Below are 15,704 nucleotides of genomic sequence, written 5' to 3' on the forward strand. Positions count from 1 at the left end.
ACTTATCAACACATCTCACATGGAGACGTCAATTCCTGAGTAATTTCCGTCCCGAAGTGGATGAGATTCTGACACATGCAAGTCAGAATCAGGGCGCCCCAGCATGGTCCAGCAGCTCCGAGGCAGGACAGAGCTGCAGCCGCGTATAAAGGGGCCCTGGTTGTGTGTGTAGGTTTGGGGCAGTGACGGGGGACATACTACTCCATGACCAGGACGATGTCGTTCTTAGATTCGAAGGCGTCGTAGAGCTGGATGAGGTTCACGTGGTCCAGCTGGTTCATGACGTTGATCTCATTCTTCACTTCATCCTGGGAAGAGGGAAGGGCAGGTTTAGCACCGTGAGGACAACATCCAGGTGGGGTCCACACTGCACAGCCCTTACCTTGTCCTTCATGCCTCTGGTCTTGATGATCTTGGCCGCCAGCTTCAGACCTGTGGCTTTCTCCTCACACTTGTGAACCTGGCCGAAGCGCCCCCTGCCGGAGAAGAGGACGAGGCCCAGCATGAGGGTCTGTCCCCACCAGGGCCCTGCTCCAGTCACTGCCCAGTGGACAATACAGCTGGCCGGCACCCCTCTTTTTGACTTTGAATGAGCAAGCCTGTTATGCACGTGCTGTAGCCAATATCTCCTAGAACAGGGACTTCCCTGGTCGCACAGTGGTTAAGAATCCACCTGCCAATGCAGGGGACACGGGTTCGAGCCCTGGTCCGGGAGGATCCCACATGCCGTGGAGCAATAAGCGCATGCGCCATGACTACTGAGCCTGCGCTCTAGAGGCCGCGAGCCACAACTACTGAAGCCTGCGCACCTAGAGCTCATGCTCCACAACAAGTGAAGCCACTGCAATGAGAAGCCCCGCTCACTGCAACTAGAGAAAGCCTGTGCACAGCAACGAAGACCCAACGCAGCGAAAAATTAATTAATTAATTTAAAAAAAAATCTCCTAGAACACGTCAAGTTCTGATACAGGCCACTGGCATCAGAATTCCCTGGGGGGCGATGTCCCAGCCCTACTCCAGCCCTACTGATGCAGGAAGGCCGGGGGAGGCCCCAGAAGCTGCACTTTCACGACGCCCCTTTGGTGGTTCATATGCACCCTAAAATTTGAGAACTTCCGTCATAGAAAAAATAGAGTCTTTATGAATACATATGAATGTAACGAGCTGGGCTTCGTAAGCACATGAGTGATACAGGCTGCAGGTCAGGCATACCAGATTACTTTTGGAAACTGCATATAAATAAGTAAGAAGTAATAACAAAATTGCATATAGACACATTTAATCAAAATACATATTACATAATCACCTGTGAGATTTTTTGACAGTTTAGCTTGGATATAAATTTAAATATACTTCTTCTTTTTTAATAAATTTATTTATTTTTATTTTATTTATTTTTGGATCTGTTGGGTCTTCGTTGCTGCGTGTGGGCTTTCTCTAGTTGTGGCGAGCAGGCTTCTCACTGCGGTGGCTTCTCTTGTTGCGGAGCACGGGATCTAGGCGCGTGGGCTTCAGTAGCTGTGGCACTTGGGCTCGGTAGTTGTGGCTCGCGGGCTCTAGAGCGCAGGCTCGGTAGTTGTGGCGCACGGGCTTCGTTGCTCCACGGCATGTGGGATCTTCCCAGACCAGGGCTCGAACCCGTGTCCCCTGCATTGGCAGGCGGATTCTTAACCACTGCATCACCAGGGAAGTTCTAAATATACTTCTTAAGACAGCTTCTTTCAAATATCCTCACATACCGAAATGCACACTCAAGAACAATCTTCAGATTTGACTTGCTTGCTGTGATGCCCGATTTAGTGAAATAACGGGAACCCACGTGCCTGCCTGTGTCGCGCTGGCCGCACGCAGGAGCGGAAGGAGAGCTCCCCAGCGTCGTGGCCAGAAGCCCACAGCAGAGGGAGGGCTGCTGCAACGGTGAAGGGGTGGGAGTCGGGGTGAGGGCACCGCATCCACCCGACTCAGCCACGCTCCCTGAACAGAAGCAGATGGGTCCGTAAGCACAGCCAAGTGTGACTTCAATCCCACCCAGCGGCCCAGGCGTGGTCTCTTTCCTGGAGCTCATGAACCTACAGCCCCAGGCGCTTCAGATGTGGCTGTTCATTACGAAAGGGCTTGTTTCTTAATTAGCAACGGCCCCCAGGACAGCCTGGCCCAGCAGTGGTGCCACATCACTGTTTTGCTTTAGGACTACCCCGTCCGTCTCTCTGGCCTGGTTTATTCTGCAAAGCCTTGAGTGATGAGGTGACCTCACAGGGTCCCTGCTGGTCCACCAGGCTGATAACCTCATGCTAACTGAACGGGGTGAGCAGGGACTCTAATCCCCCTACAGGCCACGGGGGAGATGAACCCCAGGAAAATTCAGGGGCCTGACACCGCATGCAGGGTCCAGGGATCCTTGCCATGGTGCAATAGCTCTGCCCAAAGTGCAGGATGATTTGCTGCATCTTGACTCTCCTACTACTGAGAAGGAGGTCCACCTGCTGATGACCTCTTTGAGTTTTGAGGCAAACGTACACATCTGACTGTGTTCCCCTAACTTACTTACTGAGCCCAGAACAGGGGGTGATGGGCAGCTGGTCCTGCCTGCAGGATGACAAAGAAGAGCCAACGCTGCCCAAAGGGGCAGGAAGGAAACTCTAAGAGTCACTGACAAACCTCGACCAGAAGCACGCGCAAACCCTGGCGGTTGTTTCAAAGCCGCTTCTGCAAATAACTTCTCTCCTTTAGAGAAACAGTCGCTGGCTTGCCACCCAAGTATCCCTTGCCCCCTCAGCCCATCCTCACAGGCTGAGGGGCCTTCGCCACAATGGATCAGCCGGCCGGCCGAGGAGGAGGAAGTTCAGGTGCATCCGCGCGACAAAGGGCAAAAGGTAAATGGGATGGGAAGAGGGGGGAGGGGCTTTGCAAAATCAACCTCACCCCCAAGGACCACAGGCAGGAACGCGCTCTGTAGTAGCCACGCGTGTTTTCCCTGTGTTGGTAAGTAAATATCTATATATTTGTATAAATGTTCTGTTTTCCTCTTCCTATTTTACATGGATATGCTGATGGGAGTCAACTGAATAATTTAAGCCTTAAGTTCCAAGATCTCGCAGGGTGATTGTGACTGAAGAAGGAACTTCCCCCAGTGATGGACCTGCCCCCGATAGACTTGACTCTTCCTTCTTCAGGGAGATGTGGATGTCCTGCCAATAAGTCCTTCTGAGAGGCAAGTAACCGACTGAAATACAGTAATAATAGTAACTCATACGGTAACAGCACAAACGGAAACCAACAATGACAAACACGTGCCATGAGAAATACAGTGTTCGCTCATTTCTACATTCTGTTCCTCGGTTTTCAAGCTTCTAAACCTTCTGGGGACTCACTCCAGACACGACAGCACAGGCAGTGAAGTAGATGTTAAATGCGGAGGGTAGTCACCACATCAACCTCTCCGGCATCAGTGACGATTTTCAGAAATGGTTAACATCTCTTAAAATGTTTGCTTATGATGTGTCCGGTTCTCTGGTTGAGACTGGCAAACACTTATGAAATTCTCAAGATCCGTCTCTTTGTTCATAGCGGCACTATTTACAATAGCCAAGACATGGAAGCAACCTAAGTGTCCATCGACAGATGAATGAGGAAGATGTGGTACATATACACAATGGAATACTACTCAGCCATAAAAAAGAATGAAATAATGTCATTTGCGGCAACATGGGTGGACCTAGAGATTGTCGTACTAAGTGCAGTAAGTCAGACAAAGACAAATTATCATAGGATATCATTTATAGGTGGAATCTAAAAAAATGATACAAACGAACTTATTTACAAAACAGAAACAGACCCACAGACATAGAAAACAAACTTATGGTTACCAAAGGGGAAAGGCGGGGCGGTGGGGGGAGGATAAATTAGGAGTTTGGGATTAACATGTACACACTACTATATATAAAATAGATAAGCAACAAGAACCCACTGTATAGTACAGGGAACTCTACTCAATATTCTGTAATAACCTATAATGGAAAAGAATCTGAAAAAGAATAGATATATGTATATGTATAACTGAATCACTATGCTGTACACCTGAAACTAACACAACATTATAAATTAACTATACTCCAATATAAAATAAAAATTTAAAACATGAAAAAGCAGTACAAAAACTAAAATAATAAAAATAAAAACACTTATAAGAATTGAAACAACAAAAAAAGACCTGTCTCTTAGAAAGCACTCTTCTTTCTTCTTTCGTCGAGAGAGTATTGAAGCTGAGCGCTACTCACCCTCCCAAGACTTCTGTTCTGCTCACGGTGTAGAAGCTGTTGACGGCGGCCTGCTTGGCTGTCACGATGCGGTGATCAAACGGCGCAGGCGGTGCCCAGGCCTCGTCTGGAGGTGAGAGAAGGGCCGCGTGAGAAGCGGCCCGAGGGCCAAGCCTGGGCCTGAGTGCAAATGTGCTCATTTAATAATAAAACACAATGGGCCACCTGTTTTATTTCTAATGATCCAGGGAATGTAAGTTTTCATTTCATGTTAGGATTTATGGCTCATGAAGGTGACGTGCAACACCTTTGAGAAAGGGTGTCAGGGCCTCTGAACCGTGGCACCTATCTCCCTCAGGGCAGCTTTCAGAAACGTCAAACAACTGAAAATCTCCAAGCCCTGTACAGTCCAAACAGGTAATACTTCCAAACTGGAGACATTTGAACACAAACCCCAGAAACTGTTTGACCCATTTTTTTAAAAGCACCACTGATAAACTCCATTATTTTCTTTAAGGCACAGAGAAAAAGATGAAAAATTTCTTCATGTCATTGACAGTTTTGATATTACTATATATGACTTTCCAAAATATTTTAGCCAGTATTCAAGACACATTTAAGGCACACAGATGCATTTTTCCTGGCTGAAATAAAACACCCAGTAAAACTGGCGAAGTATATATTGTACAGCTCTCAAATTTCTCCCGCTTTCCACCTTCCAGCCTAAGCATCTAACCTCCAGTCCGGCTCAGTTCTAAAATACATAGTTACTCACTAATATTCTTCCAGTATCCTTTTTACTTTTCCATGGTTACTGCTGTTAAAATTTGCTTGCCGTGAACCTATTCATTTCCCCATTTATTCATTACTTAAACATCTACTGCGTGCAGCTTCTTACATGTGTACAAAGGGTACAAAGGGTACAAAGGGAAGTGAGTAGATAATAACTTTGCTTTCAAAAATTTACATTTATTCAAAATGTAATTCTTGAGCACTTATCTTGAGCTAGGTACTTTGCCAAGTGTTCATATTTGTTAAGATTCAGATAATATAAATCTCTGGGCAATTGATTTGATGGGGGCATTCTCCCTTCACACCATAAATATGCTGAAAAGTGAAGAAGGTAGGAAAGAATTCTCTTGGTGGCATTCGTCTCTTCAGACCAAAAAAAACCCCAAAAGTGATTGAGTTATGAACACAAATGGCATCAATGTGGCATGACGTCTCCTTCAGGCTGTTAGGCTAAGTGAAATTTAGTCGGAAATGTTTGCTGGAAAGGTTAGGGAGCTTTAAACGGCTGGAACAAAAGCCATTTCCTACCCAGGGGGGTCACCAGATCTTGTTGCCTGGGGGGTCTTTGCTCCAGGGAACCCCAGGACTTTGTCTTGTTGGTCCCCCCGGCGCCTCCAGCTTCCTGTGTCCTCCATGTGCATCTGTCACCTGCACCTGCCGCATCTATTCTGCTCTTCTTGTTCTCCTGGACCAAGCTCACCTCCGCCCCTCTCTGCTTACTGACGCCCGAGGGCTCTGTTGGATCAGAGTTCTGCAAAACAGGTCCTGTCGCTGACTTTCCTGTGGTTCGGGATGTGAAAATAGCTTTTATGCTGCTGATACACCTGGAAAATAAAATCCAGCCACAGCTCTCAAAGTTTCCGGGAGAAAACTTTCAGATGGCCAAATTTCTGAGCACTAAAGCTTCCTCAAGACGATGCTTTGCTGCAGGGACGTAAGCTTCGTGATGGGGAGTTGGCGATGTCAGTGTTTGGGGTGAGATGAAGCAGGATGTGTCCCCGTCATCCCAAGCAGCACGGTTACAGGCGGAGATGACCAGCATCCCAGAGACTCTCCCTAACAACCTCACAGTGACCCCAAGTTAGTCCACTGACCCTTTACAAAGGCAGTCATTTTATGACTCCCTAACTAATTTGATCTTCATTTTTCACTTCCTTTCCTTAAAGAAGATAGAAGTGACCACGTTAAAGCAAAATCAAAGGAGCAATGGTCTCTGAATAATAACAGCAGTGAGAGTCAGCCTTTACTGGTGAAAGAATTGACCTAATTTAAGTTTCCCAATAGCTCCAGACCTTACTAAAAACATCTCTGCAGTGATGGACTTTCTTAATAAACATTAGTGTTTACACTTAATTCTTGGAAAATTAGACTTCTCTACCATTAGTTTCCAAAATACATTAGTTAAGAATGAAATAAGGGGAATTCCCTGGCGCTCCAGTGGTTAGGACTCCACGCTCTCACTGCTGAGGACCTGGGTTCAATCCCCAGTCAGGGAACTAAAATTCCACAAGCTGCGCGGGGAGGCCAAAAAAAAAAAAAAAGAAATAAGAATTATGTCTTAAATCCCTAAAAAATACCACAGACGTTTGAATTGGGATGCTCTTTGTCCCAAACAGATTCTGTGGCTCTTCATAACGTAGATTAATTCATTTTAGCTGGCTATATAATTGCCTGAATTTATATGTGAAACTTCACGGTTGATGAAGAATCATTCAATAACCTACTGTGTACTCAATCCTCACAATATTTGGGAAGCAGCCAATTTATACATCTGATCAATGTGATCAGTTTTCAGTTATCGATCTTAGGAAGGATGTGCTCTATACTGCTAAAAATAAGAAACTTTTACTTGATATTTAAAAAATACTGGATGTGATTACTACTAATCATTATATCCATCTATCATTTGGTAGAAGACTTAGAAAACAATAAAATGCCTGAAAATGTCACAGGCAAGAAGAAAAAATAGCGGCAAGAAAACGTGGCCAAGAAAAATCCACACAGCTGGGAAAGTGGCTTCTACACCACTGCTTTAAAGAGTCACTTCAGTTACCCTTCGATATGGACTTAAATTGCAACGGCGCATAGATCTGCAGAAAACGTCAGCTGTGGAAGCACATGCTTTAAACCCTACCTTTCATAGGATTGACCACTGTCAGTTCTATAAACACACTGCTCTTTATTTGAACTCTTGTCCAGCACTGTTTCATCTGGAATTTCGGATTCTCCTTTTTCCTTAGCTTCTCGGTCACCAGGCTTTTCCTGAGAACAAAGCCCATTTTTCTCTTCTTTGAACACTGGCCATTCACTTTTATCTGCAGAGCCTTGCTTATCATCCCCAGAGCTATTATTTTCTTGTCGGCTCAGTCTCCCTGGGCATGAAATGCCTCTCCCGTCTTCGTTTTCTCTTGGCTCTGTGGAATTTCTTAGAGCAAAATCTTCTATTTCATCCTGTGGTCTTTCTGTATGAAATGCGGCGAAACTTCTCTGAACTAGAGGCAGGGGTCTTCTAAGCCTGTTTCATGTTGAGCTTTATTAAACGTTTCTTTCTCAGATTGTTCTTCTGGGAAGATCTCTCTAAAAGCCACCATAGGACACAATGTTTTAACGGAGGACGCATGTGATCGGTGTAATTTTGGCTTCACAGAATGGCATCTCTATACAGGCTTCTCTTTATCGGCAGATAAAAGCTTTGGGGAAGCAAAGTAGGAGAAAACGTGACCAATGGACTGACAGCTGGGCCCCCAAAGAATTTCTAGTTTGTAACTAGTAGGACCCAAAGCCAATCAAACAAAGGTATTCAAACAGCACTTCACCCGACACAGGGCATCACGAACATGTAACTTCCTCTGAACAAGAACAACCTCGCGACTTGTATAACAGAGCTTGACCCACAAATATCTAGTCTTTTAAAAAGGTTACCTGTGGGAGGCGCTGTCCTTTTGCCTTTGGCTGGTGCTGTTTCCTTCTGGCCGGGGTGTGAGCACAACTGCTCCTTAGCCTGTGGGCACACGATTGAGTAATGAGTAATGAGACTTACACATCACATCAGGCTCTCTCGACCTCAGCACTTCTGACACTTGGGGCTGGAGAATTCTTTGTTATGGGGAATGTCACGAGGATTATAAGACGTTTAGCAACATCTCTGGCCTCTGCCCACCCGAAGCCCACAGTACTCTCCCCCACCCAGGTGTAATAGCCAAAAAAAAGCCTCCAGAAATTGCTAAATGTCTCCGGTGGGCAAACTCACCCCATATTGAGAACCATTATATTACACAATTCAAACACAGAAAAAAATACCAAAATAAATAGTAATTTAGAGGGCAGAACAGTCTGAATTAATGAAGCCCTGTACAGACTATAGTATTTGAAAGCAAATGACCTCACTATTTTAAAAGAAATTTTGTAAAACTCTGGCATTGTTTGTAGAAGAAGGCCCATCTTCATGGATAGATAAAGGATATTGTAACGTGTTTGTCACCCTTGACCTCTGTTTGTATTGTCTTGATACAGTTCACATATAAATCAAATAAAAATGAGAGGCTATATGTGAGTGGGTTTTGTAAACCAGAAAGTAGGAGAGTAAAGTAAGCTTTTATAAAAGGGGCTTCTACATTGCTGAGAACAGATGGCCCCTTTCTAAGGAGATAAACGTTCTTCTCACAGTCCTGGTCTCTCTGAATTAGCTAAGCAAACCCTTTTAAAATACCACATAAAAGGTAAACATTAGCCCAATCCACCCAAATTATCACAAGTTCTGAAGTTATACATTATAAGTTAATGAAATTGTTTGGATGTCCAAAGAATCAGTCTTTTTTTCTTTGGAAAGAGAGTAAAATTTGCCTGAGGGTGACTTGCAAGCATGAAACACCATGTAAGTGCAGGTCATAGATATCAAGACAAATTATAAATGTGCTTTTAAACAATCCAAAGGGCAGTCCCATAGGTTCAGAGCATTTCCATTTTTCAGATAAGGACCTTCAAACACAGAGGCATGTTTAGTAAATCTGCAGAAAAGCAAAATTATAGATTAGAGCCCAGGAGTTTGGAACTTTCTCTTTTAAGTGAAAGGGTAGGAAAATGTCCTTTAGTTTCCCTCCTCTATACTTGCACAGCAATCAGCACATACTCCCACCCCAGTATAGACTGCAACATTTTCTTAAACATTTTTTCTCATCAATTTCCCACTAGATTATAGGCCTCAAGTGGGCAAAAAGACTGATTCATCTTTGAATCCTTGGCACTTAGCCCAGGGATATAATGATGGTGGAGGTGATGATGGTGTTGGTGATGATGGTGATGGTGGTGATGATGGTGTTGGTGATGATGGTGATGGTGGTGATGGTGGTGATGATGGTGTTGGTGATGATGGTGATGGTGGTGATGATGGTGTTTGTGATGATGGTGATGGTGGTGATGGTGGTGTTGGTGATGATGGTGATGGTGATGATGGTGATGACAATGATGATGGCTAATATATACTAAGTACTGATTACATACCAGGCACATTTCTAAGCACATTACATTATTAATTGCTTGTTCCTCATAGCAACCTTTAGGGATAGATACTATTAGCCCCATTTTATAATAAAGTTGGGTAATTTCACAGGGTTATAGAATTCAGAAGTGGTACAACCAGGATCCTAACTCTGAACTACAGCTGTACTGTCACTCTGAAAAAAGAAATAAAAGCTTATAGGCAAGGTATATCTTTAATATTGATTGGATATCTACCATACAGCCAGCACCACAGGAGACAAGAAAAAAGATTAAAAGAGAACGGCATAAAATAGAAACAAATTAGTAAAGAAATAAATATTTATTGGTCAAAAGATTAGAATAAACATGGAAGAGAGGAGAGGAAGAGAATTTCACTCCAATTTTGAAAATGAGTCAGATAAGATAATTTAACAAATTTTTAAAGATATTTTATAGCTTTGTCTTTCAATGCTTCTCTTTTGCAGTGAAAACCCCTGGTGGACAGGCATTTTTCTCCTGGGTTTATTCTGGGTGGCGTGAATGTGATGGTAAAAGCAAAGGTGGGCTTAGTAACAAAAACTGGTGTGTCAGTTAATTTCAGTCTATCAAAATATGTAAAATTGAGAATTTGGCTGTAAGCCTCCAGGCGTTTGCCTCCAGGGACGTCTCAGTGTCCGTGGTGGGTGCCCACAGGATGTGCTGACGCTCTCTGGGTGCAGTGTTCTGATTTGACCAACAGGAGAACTATCAATTCTGAGGAAGGTAAGAAACAAGCTTCCAAACCAGACCATTTTTTCCTTTAATTATATATCAGATATGATTCACCATTTAGATAACGTAAGAAGGTCTTTATTCATTGCCACAGGCTATCATATTTTCATTTCCCTAGGTCATACTGACATCTAGAGGAACTTTGAACTGAAGAGTTCCCGAAAAACAGAAGACGTATTTCTCCTTTTCTGTTTCTGGACAGCGACTTCAGTACGAAGTTCATTCTTAGTGTTTCCAAGTTATATGTAGAAGTTGCTAAAATAGGAAGTACAGGTGTGTAAGCACATCTTGTTTGTTTTCCAAAAAGAAACGTATTCTGTACTGATTAAAGAGGACTGGTCAGTGCTGGAAGCATGAAGCTCCTGGAAGGATTATGATCACGGTCTGCTAAGGGATAAAAAAATCAGGTCAGACACCGTGTCCTTTGCTGAATTCACGCTGATGGACCAGACGAGCACGAAGGCCACATTTCACTCACAGTCACTCATTAATTTGTTCACTTAATCATTACTCATATATTTGCACATGGATTCCTTTTGTAACCATTTCCCCATTCCTTTTATAATATCAGTGGATTTAGAATGACTCGGGGAAGAAAGGGGATTTGGCCCAAATACCCAAGTATTCAAAACACAGTTCTGCCCTCTCTACTCTGTCCCGTTTCCGGGCTGGTGTCCTGAGTGGGCCTGTGCTCCCAAGCTTGTCCAGCTAGTCCCTGAGGGGCATGGAGGAAATGTCAGAACTAATTTCTATTCTTTCTCCGTTCTTTTCAAATGTATATTTTACTTATGTTTGAAAATATGTATTAGTAATATTGAGCACATATAATTTATGTCTGTAATATATGAAATGTTTATAAAAGTATGTATACATGTATTGCTTATCCATTTATATCATTTATAAATACAGTAAAATATTGCCATATGCTTTAAAATATTTTGCCAATAGCAGTGAACAATCAAAATACTTTGGAGACCATTCCTCTAGATAACACTATTTCTCACATTCTGCTTTTCTGAAATATGTGCTTTAGAGAAGAATCATTCTAATTAGCATGTTCAAGGGCAAGTACCTAATTAGAGCTATCAGCTCAATTCTTGCAAACTCTTCCCCACCTTCTACAAAGTACTGCTTTTAAGAGGTCAGGATTCGTTCTTCAGATGACCTTTGTGACAGAGTAAACCAACTGCATGCACTTCATACCCCTGTCTCTGTTGTAGTTTCGCTTGTTGCCGTGGAATCGAGACCCTTAGAGGAAGCAACACGGGTGCACAGGTGTGTGCCGTGTACCACCAGCCCAACACTAAAACCCTACTTTTCCTGAGTGGTGAGATAACCAAAAGCGAAATTAATTCGATTGAACAACTTTGCCCAATCCCTCTTTCATGCCCATTCAATAAAAATCTATTTTAAGAAGCAAGCCTGAAATGGCTTTGAAATAACAGACAGACTGAGATGGTTGCTACCTTCTCTCGACAGTCCTTTCCTGGGTTATGGCACTGTCCCCAGCCCAGGGGTACAGACCTTTCCCTGCACCTCTTCTTCCCCAGCACCACACGAAGGGTCAGGGTTCTAGAAGTGCCTGGTGAACCCGTGTGCACGAAGGAAGAAGTGCTTTCCGGACTGGTGGTCTCATGGCGAGAACATCCGTGTGTCAGGCTGCATCTCTGAAAAGCCGGACGGCCCCAGGCACCACCTGACGCACACCCTGCCACTAACTCACATTCTTTGCGTCACTTAGCTGATGTTAAGTGACATCCACAGCCCTGCATTTGGGGACTACAGTTGCTTCAGAAAACTGTTTTCTTAACATCACAATGGGACACGACTAAACTAACCGCATAAATCCTGAGCTGAGGGTATATTACTGCTTATGGAGATGCCAAGATGAACACGTTTGGTAATTTTAACATTATGCCTTAGAAATACAAAAGCAAAATTATAACAACTGTAATGACCTTGTTAAACTCTGATTAGAATCCTCGTGGGGAAGAGAGAAAAACAGAGGCTAAAAGAAGACAAAGAGAGGAATTTTCAGAAGAAACATTAAAACCGTGTTTCCTCGCCTGAGCATAGAAGATGACTGTAGAGATCACTTGTGAGAGAAATCTATTTCTCTTCATCCTCAGGGCACACTCAGATTCCCTGGGCATTAAGGAGAAAGCTCCCTAAAGTCCCTGGCTGATACAACCCCCTTTGTGATGTGCAGGGCCTGGTAGGACAGGATCTGACGGAGACAGGAAGGCAAGTGCTGACCCTGACCTCAGAGCCCAGCGGGTGCACCCTCCCCAGGCTGCGGAAAACATCGGGGATAATCAGATGGAAGACTAAAGCCTCTTGGTGTGTCCACAATTCCAGGGACAGGCTTCATCCAGAAACCAAGGAAATAGGACTCCTCACGGGTGTATGTCAAGAAAGGGCCCGGAATCAAAGGCATTGGTTCAGGAAAGTCTAATCGGAGGCTCTGTCAAGGGAAGAGACGCGGGCAATTTTGCTTTCATTTGATCATAAGATGCGTGGACAGTTCCATAAACAGGTGGCACACTGCACAGGGGGCAGCGCCTCCAGCCAGAGAAGATGGATGGGGACCAGCACCGCTCAGAGGTACTGGCAGGTTACTCCTCCCTGACCACAGATTTTACTTAATTTAAACACACTTTTGAGTCTTCTTATCTCCACAACCCCTGCTGCGGCCAAGGCCCCGTGGCCATAGGTGGGTGCTGAGCAGGGCTGTGCAGACCCAGGGTTACGGGAGAGGCCGGCCCTTGGTCTGCCCTGCCCCCTCGGGGGGCCAGGCTGTGGACCAGAGCCGCAGGCTACTGACAATATAGGCCTCCTCCGCTCTCCTCTCCAGCCTGGCTTTGTCGATTCAAAAGGACTGGTTAGATTTAACCTGGAGCAAAGTAAAAGTCTTCTCCTAAAGATCCAGTCACATTGGGTACTTGGATCATAAGGATTTTATTTTCCCTCGTCTCACTGCTGATGGATGAGCTCACCTGAGACATCTCATACCAGATTCGTATTTTCTGATTTCCTACCCACCGCCCTCTCTCCTGTCTGCCCGGAACAGGGAATGCTCAGCCCTCCGACTCGTACCTGCTCTTTTCCCACAAGCTGCCCACGAGACTCTGCCCGGTGGCCCCGTGCCCCCCCACTTCCCCACCTGCCCAGATTCTCCCGCGCTCTGACCTGGTGCTTCCCAGCCACCCGGGGTGTAGGAACGGCCGGCAGCGACCAGCGCCCGGGGCCCACCGGGGAGTCTCACGACCCTGCCCTGGTGGAGCCTGGACACAGAGGCTGTGGGGCCCGCACGGACCGTCAGGCTCCGCCGGGTTTGGGGGCCGCGGCTCGCCGGCCCCGCCCCTCTGGCTTTGGAGGCGCTTTGGTCCCTCCCGGCCCCGGCGGCCCCACCAGAGTGTGGAGGCCAGGAAGACCCCGGGGAGGCCGGTTTCTCGTGTTTCCCTTTATCCCTGCAGCCTCCCACCCACCTTCAAGGGTCTGACCCTCCCCAGGGTGCACGATTACCCAGCAGACCACTGCCTCCCAGGGGCACGTGTGGAAATGGGTCTGGGGCACAGCCCCGAAGACCACAGCCCCCAGGCTGACCTCGGGGGGCATCGGGGTGGGGGGAGCCAAGAAAAAGCCCACGCTGCCAAGCACCCCTCGGGACCCTCCGCCTGGACCCTCCGCCCGGGACCCTCCGCCCGGGACCCTCCGCCCGGGACCCTCCGCCCGGCCTGCTGGTCAAAATGTAGTCGTGGCCAGTGATTTAATTCCTCCACCAAAATGGAGGTGAGCAGAGGAGGGGAGACTCACGCTGAAGTGGAAGAACACTACCTTCCAGGGCGCAGAAGTATTTACACACTCCACACAGAAGTGTGTCTGACACCCCGAATCATTGCAGGCCTCTGCCTTCTTGGGATTCTGTCCCCAGAATAGAACCTGGCACTTCAGACCGGGCGGCAAAGTCACTGAGGAACGGCGGGTGTGCGTGTGTGTGTAACCAGTTTCAAACGCAGGTATAAATGGGATTAGAGCTCCTTGAGGTTCATTTGATTAAAATGAGCCTTACTTCGTAAAATTCCTCTCTTATACCACACAAGACCCGACCTTGGAATGTTTTCACATGAAGTTTACTACGTTTTATCATCACCTAATAAAACTCTTTGATTTCTCCCCGCTGCAGACAGTTTTGTAAGGATTCGTTTCACACGGTGTTCTCAGTCTGTTTTTTAATTTTTATTTTAGGTTCGCTTTTATCACTCCGTCCCCTGTCTCCTGCTCCGAGTAAGCGGTGGGTGGTTCAGCCCATGCCCCCCACCCCGCATGGGCCTTCTTGGAGGCGGGCACCTCCCGGGGGCCCAGTGTTCCCCGAGGGAGGGGCTGTATGGTCCCTTGGTGGTAAGGGAAGTTCAGAGGTCTGAACTTAGATTCACTAAACGAAATATTTAACCTCACGTTTCGCCTTTCCACAGCTTCCCCAGGGCAGCAAATTTTGAAAGCACGTTACAAAGCAAAGTGGCTTTCAAAGGCTATCTCTGAAAAACAGTGAGAAGCTGCAAAGCTCTTAAAAAGTCTCTGAATGTGGAATGTAATACAAACTCTGTAGATATAAACCCATCTGTTATGACTATCCCCAAACATTTAGTTGCCTGGTCCCTTCTACTCAAAGTAGGTCCGTGGCCAGCACCACCAGGGAGCTTGTTAGAAATGCAGACTGTCAGCCCCACCACACCCACCGGATCAGAATCTGTGCTTTCACCAATCCCGCAAGGCTCCCGTGAATGCTAACATTTGAGAAGCGCTGGCCTAGGTAACACACATAATGACTTGGTGTAAAGAAACTTTTCACAAAATATTCATCACAGCCTCTTGTATTGATTTGAATTTTGCCTCCATCCACGAAGAGCGAATGTCACACTTGGGGAAGCTCAGAGGGGGGCAGGAGGGAAAGGGGGCGGAGCCAAGACACAGCTCAGCTGGTCTGGAAACCAGTGGCCTTGAGGGGCGTAGGCGGGGGAATCCAGCACCGTGTTGAATACTAGTGACCTTTGCAGAATGTCCAGAATCTTGACACTGACCCAGGGGTCCTCACAGGGACTCAGAAGAGAATGCCAGCCTTGATATCACGTGCCAAGAACTGTCCACTCACCTCTGGGGTCGCCACTGATGGCGGGAGCTCTGGCCACAGAGAAAAGCAGCATTGAGGTGTGAAGGTCCTGCTACAGACTGAACGTCTGCGTCCCTACAAAATTCATATACTGAAGCCCTAACTCCCAGGATGAATGTATTAGGAGGCGGGGCCTTTGGGAAGTGATCAGGTTTAGATGAGGTCCTGCGGGTGGGATCGGACAATGAGATTAGTGTTTTTATAAGAAGAGGAAGGTATCAGGGTCTTCCTCTGTC

General features: G+C 46.1%; 1 protein-coding gene across 20 annotated transcripts in view; it reads right to left on the reverse strand.

Annotated features, from left to right (window-relative positions):
• MYLK4 (myosin light chain kinase family member 4) overlaps window positions 1-15,704 on the reverse strand; it is a 96,906-nt gene that overhangs the window by 21,623 nt on the left and 59,579 nt on the right. For 19 of the 20 annotated variants that reach the window (XM_082413210.1, XM_082413199.1, XM_082413207.1 and 16 more), the window contains 4 exons: window positions 7,971-8,049; window positions 4,278-4,383; window positions 383-476; window positions 199-308 (listed from right to left, as the gene is read on the reverse strand). In XM_082413210.1, coding sequence (XP_082269336.1) covers window positions 199-308; window positions 383-476; window positions 4,278-4,383; window positions 7,971-8,049 — 389 coding nt within the window. Of the gene's footprint in view, window positions 1-198; window positions 309-382; window positions 477-4,277; window positions 4,384-7,182; window positions 7,739-7,970; window positions 8,050-15,704 lie in introns of all 20 variants that reach the window. The other variant, XM_082413209.1, reaches the window with a different exon arrangement.

This window comes from Balaenoptera physalus (assembly GCF_965194825.1).
Source record: "Balaenoptera physalus genome assembly, chromosome: 11".
NCBI classification, from domain to species: domain Eukaryota; kingdom Metazoa; phylum Chordata; class Mammalia; order Artiodactyla; family Balaenopteridae; genus Balaenoptera; species Balaenoptera physalus.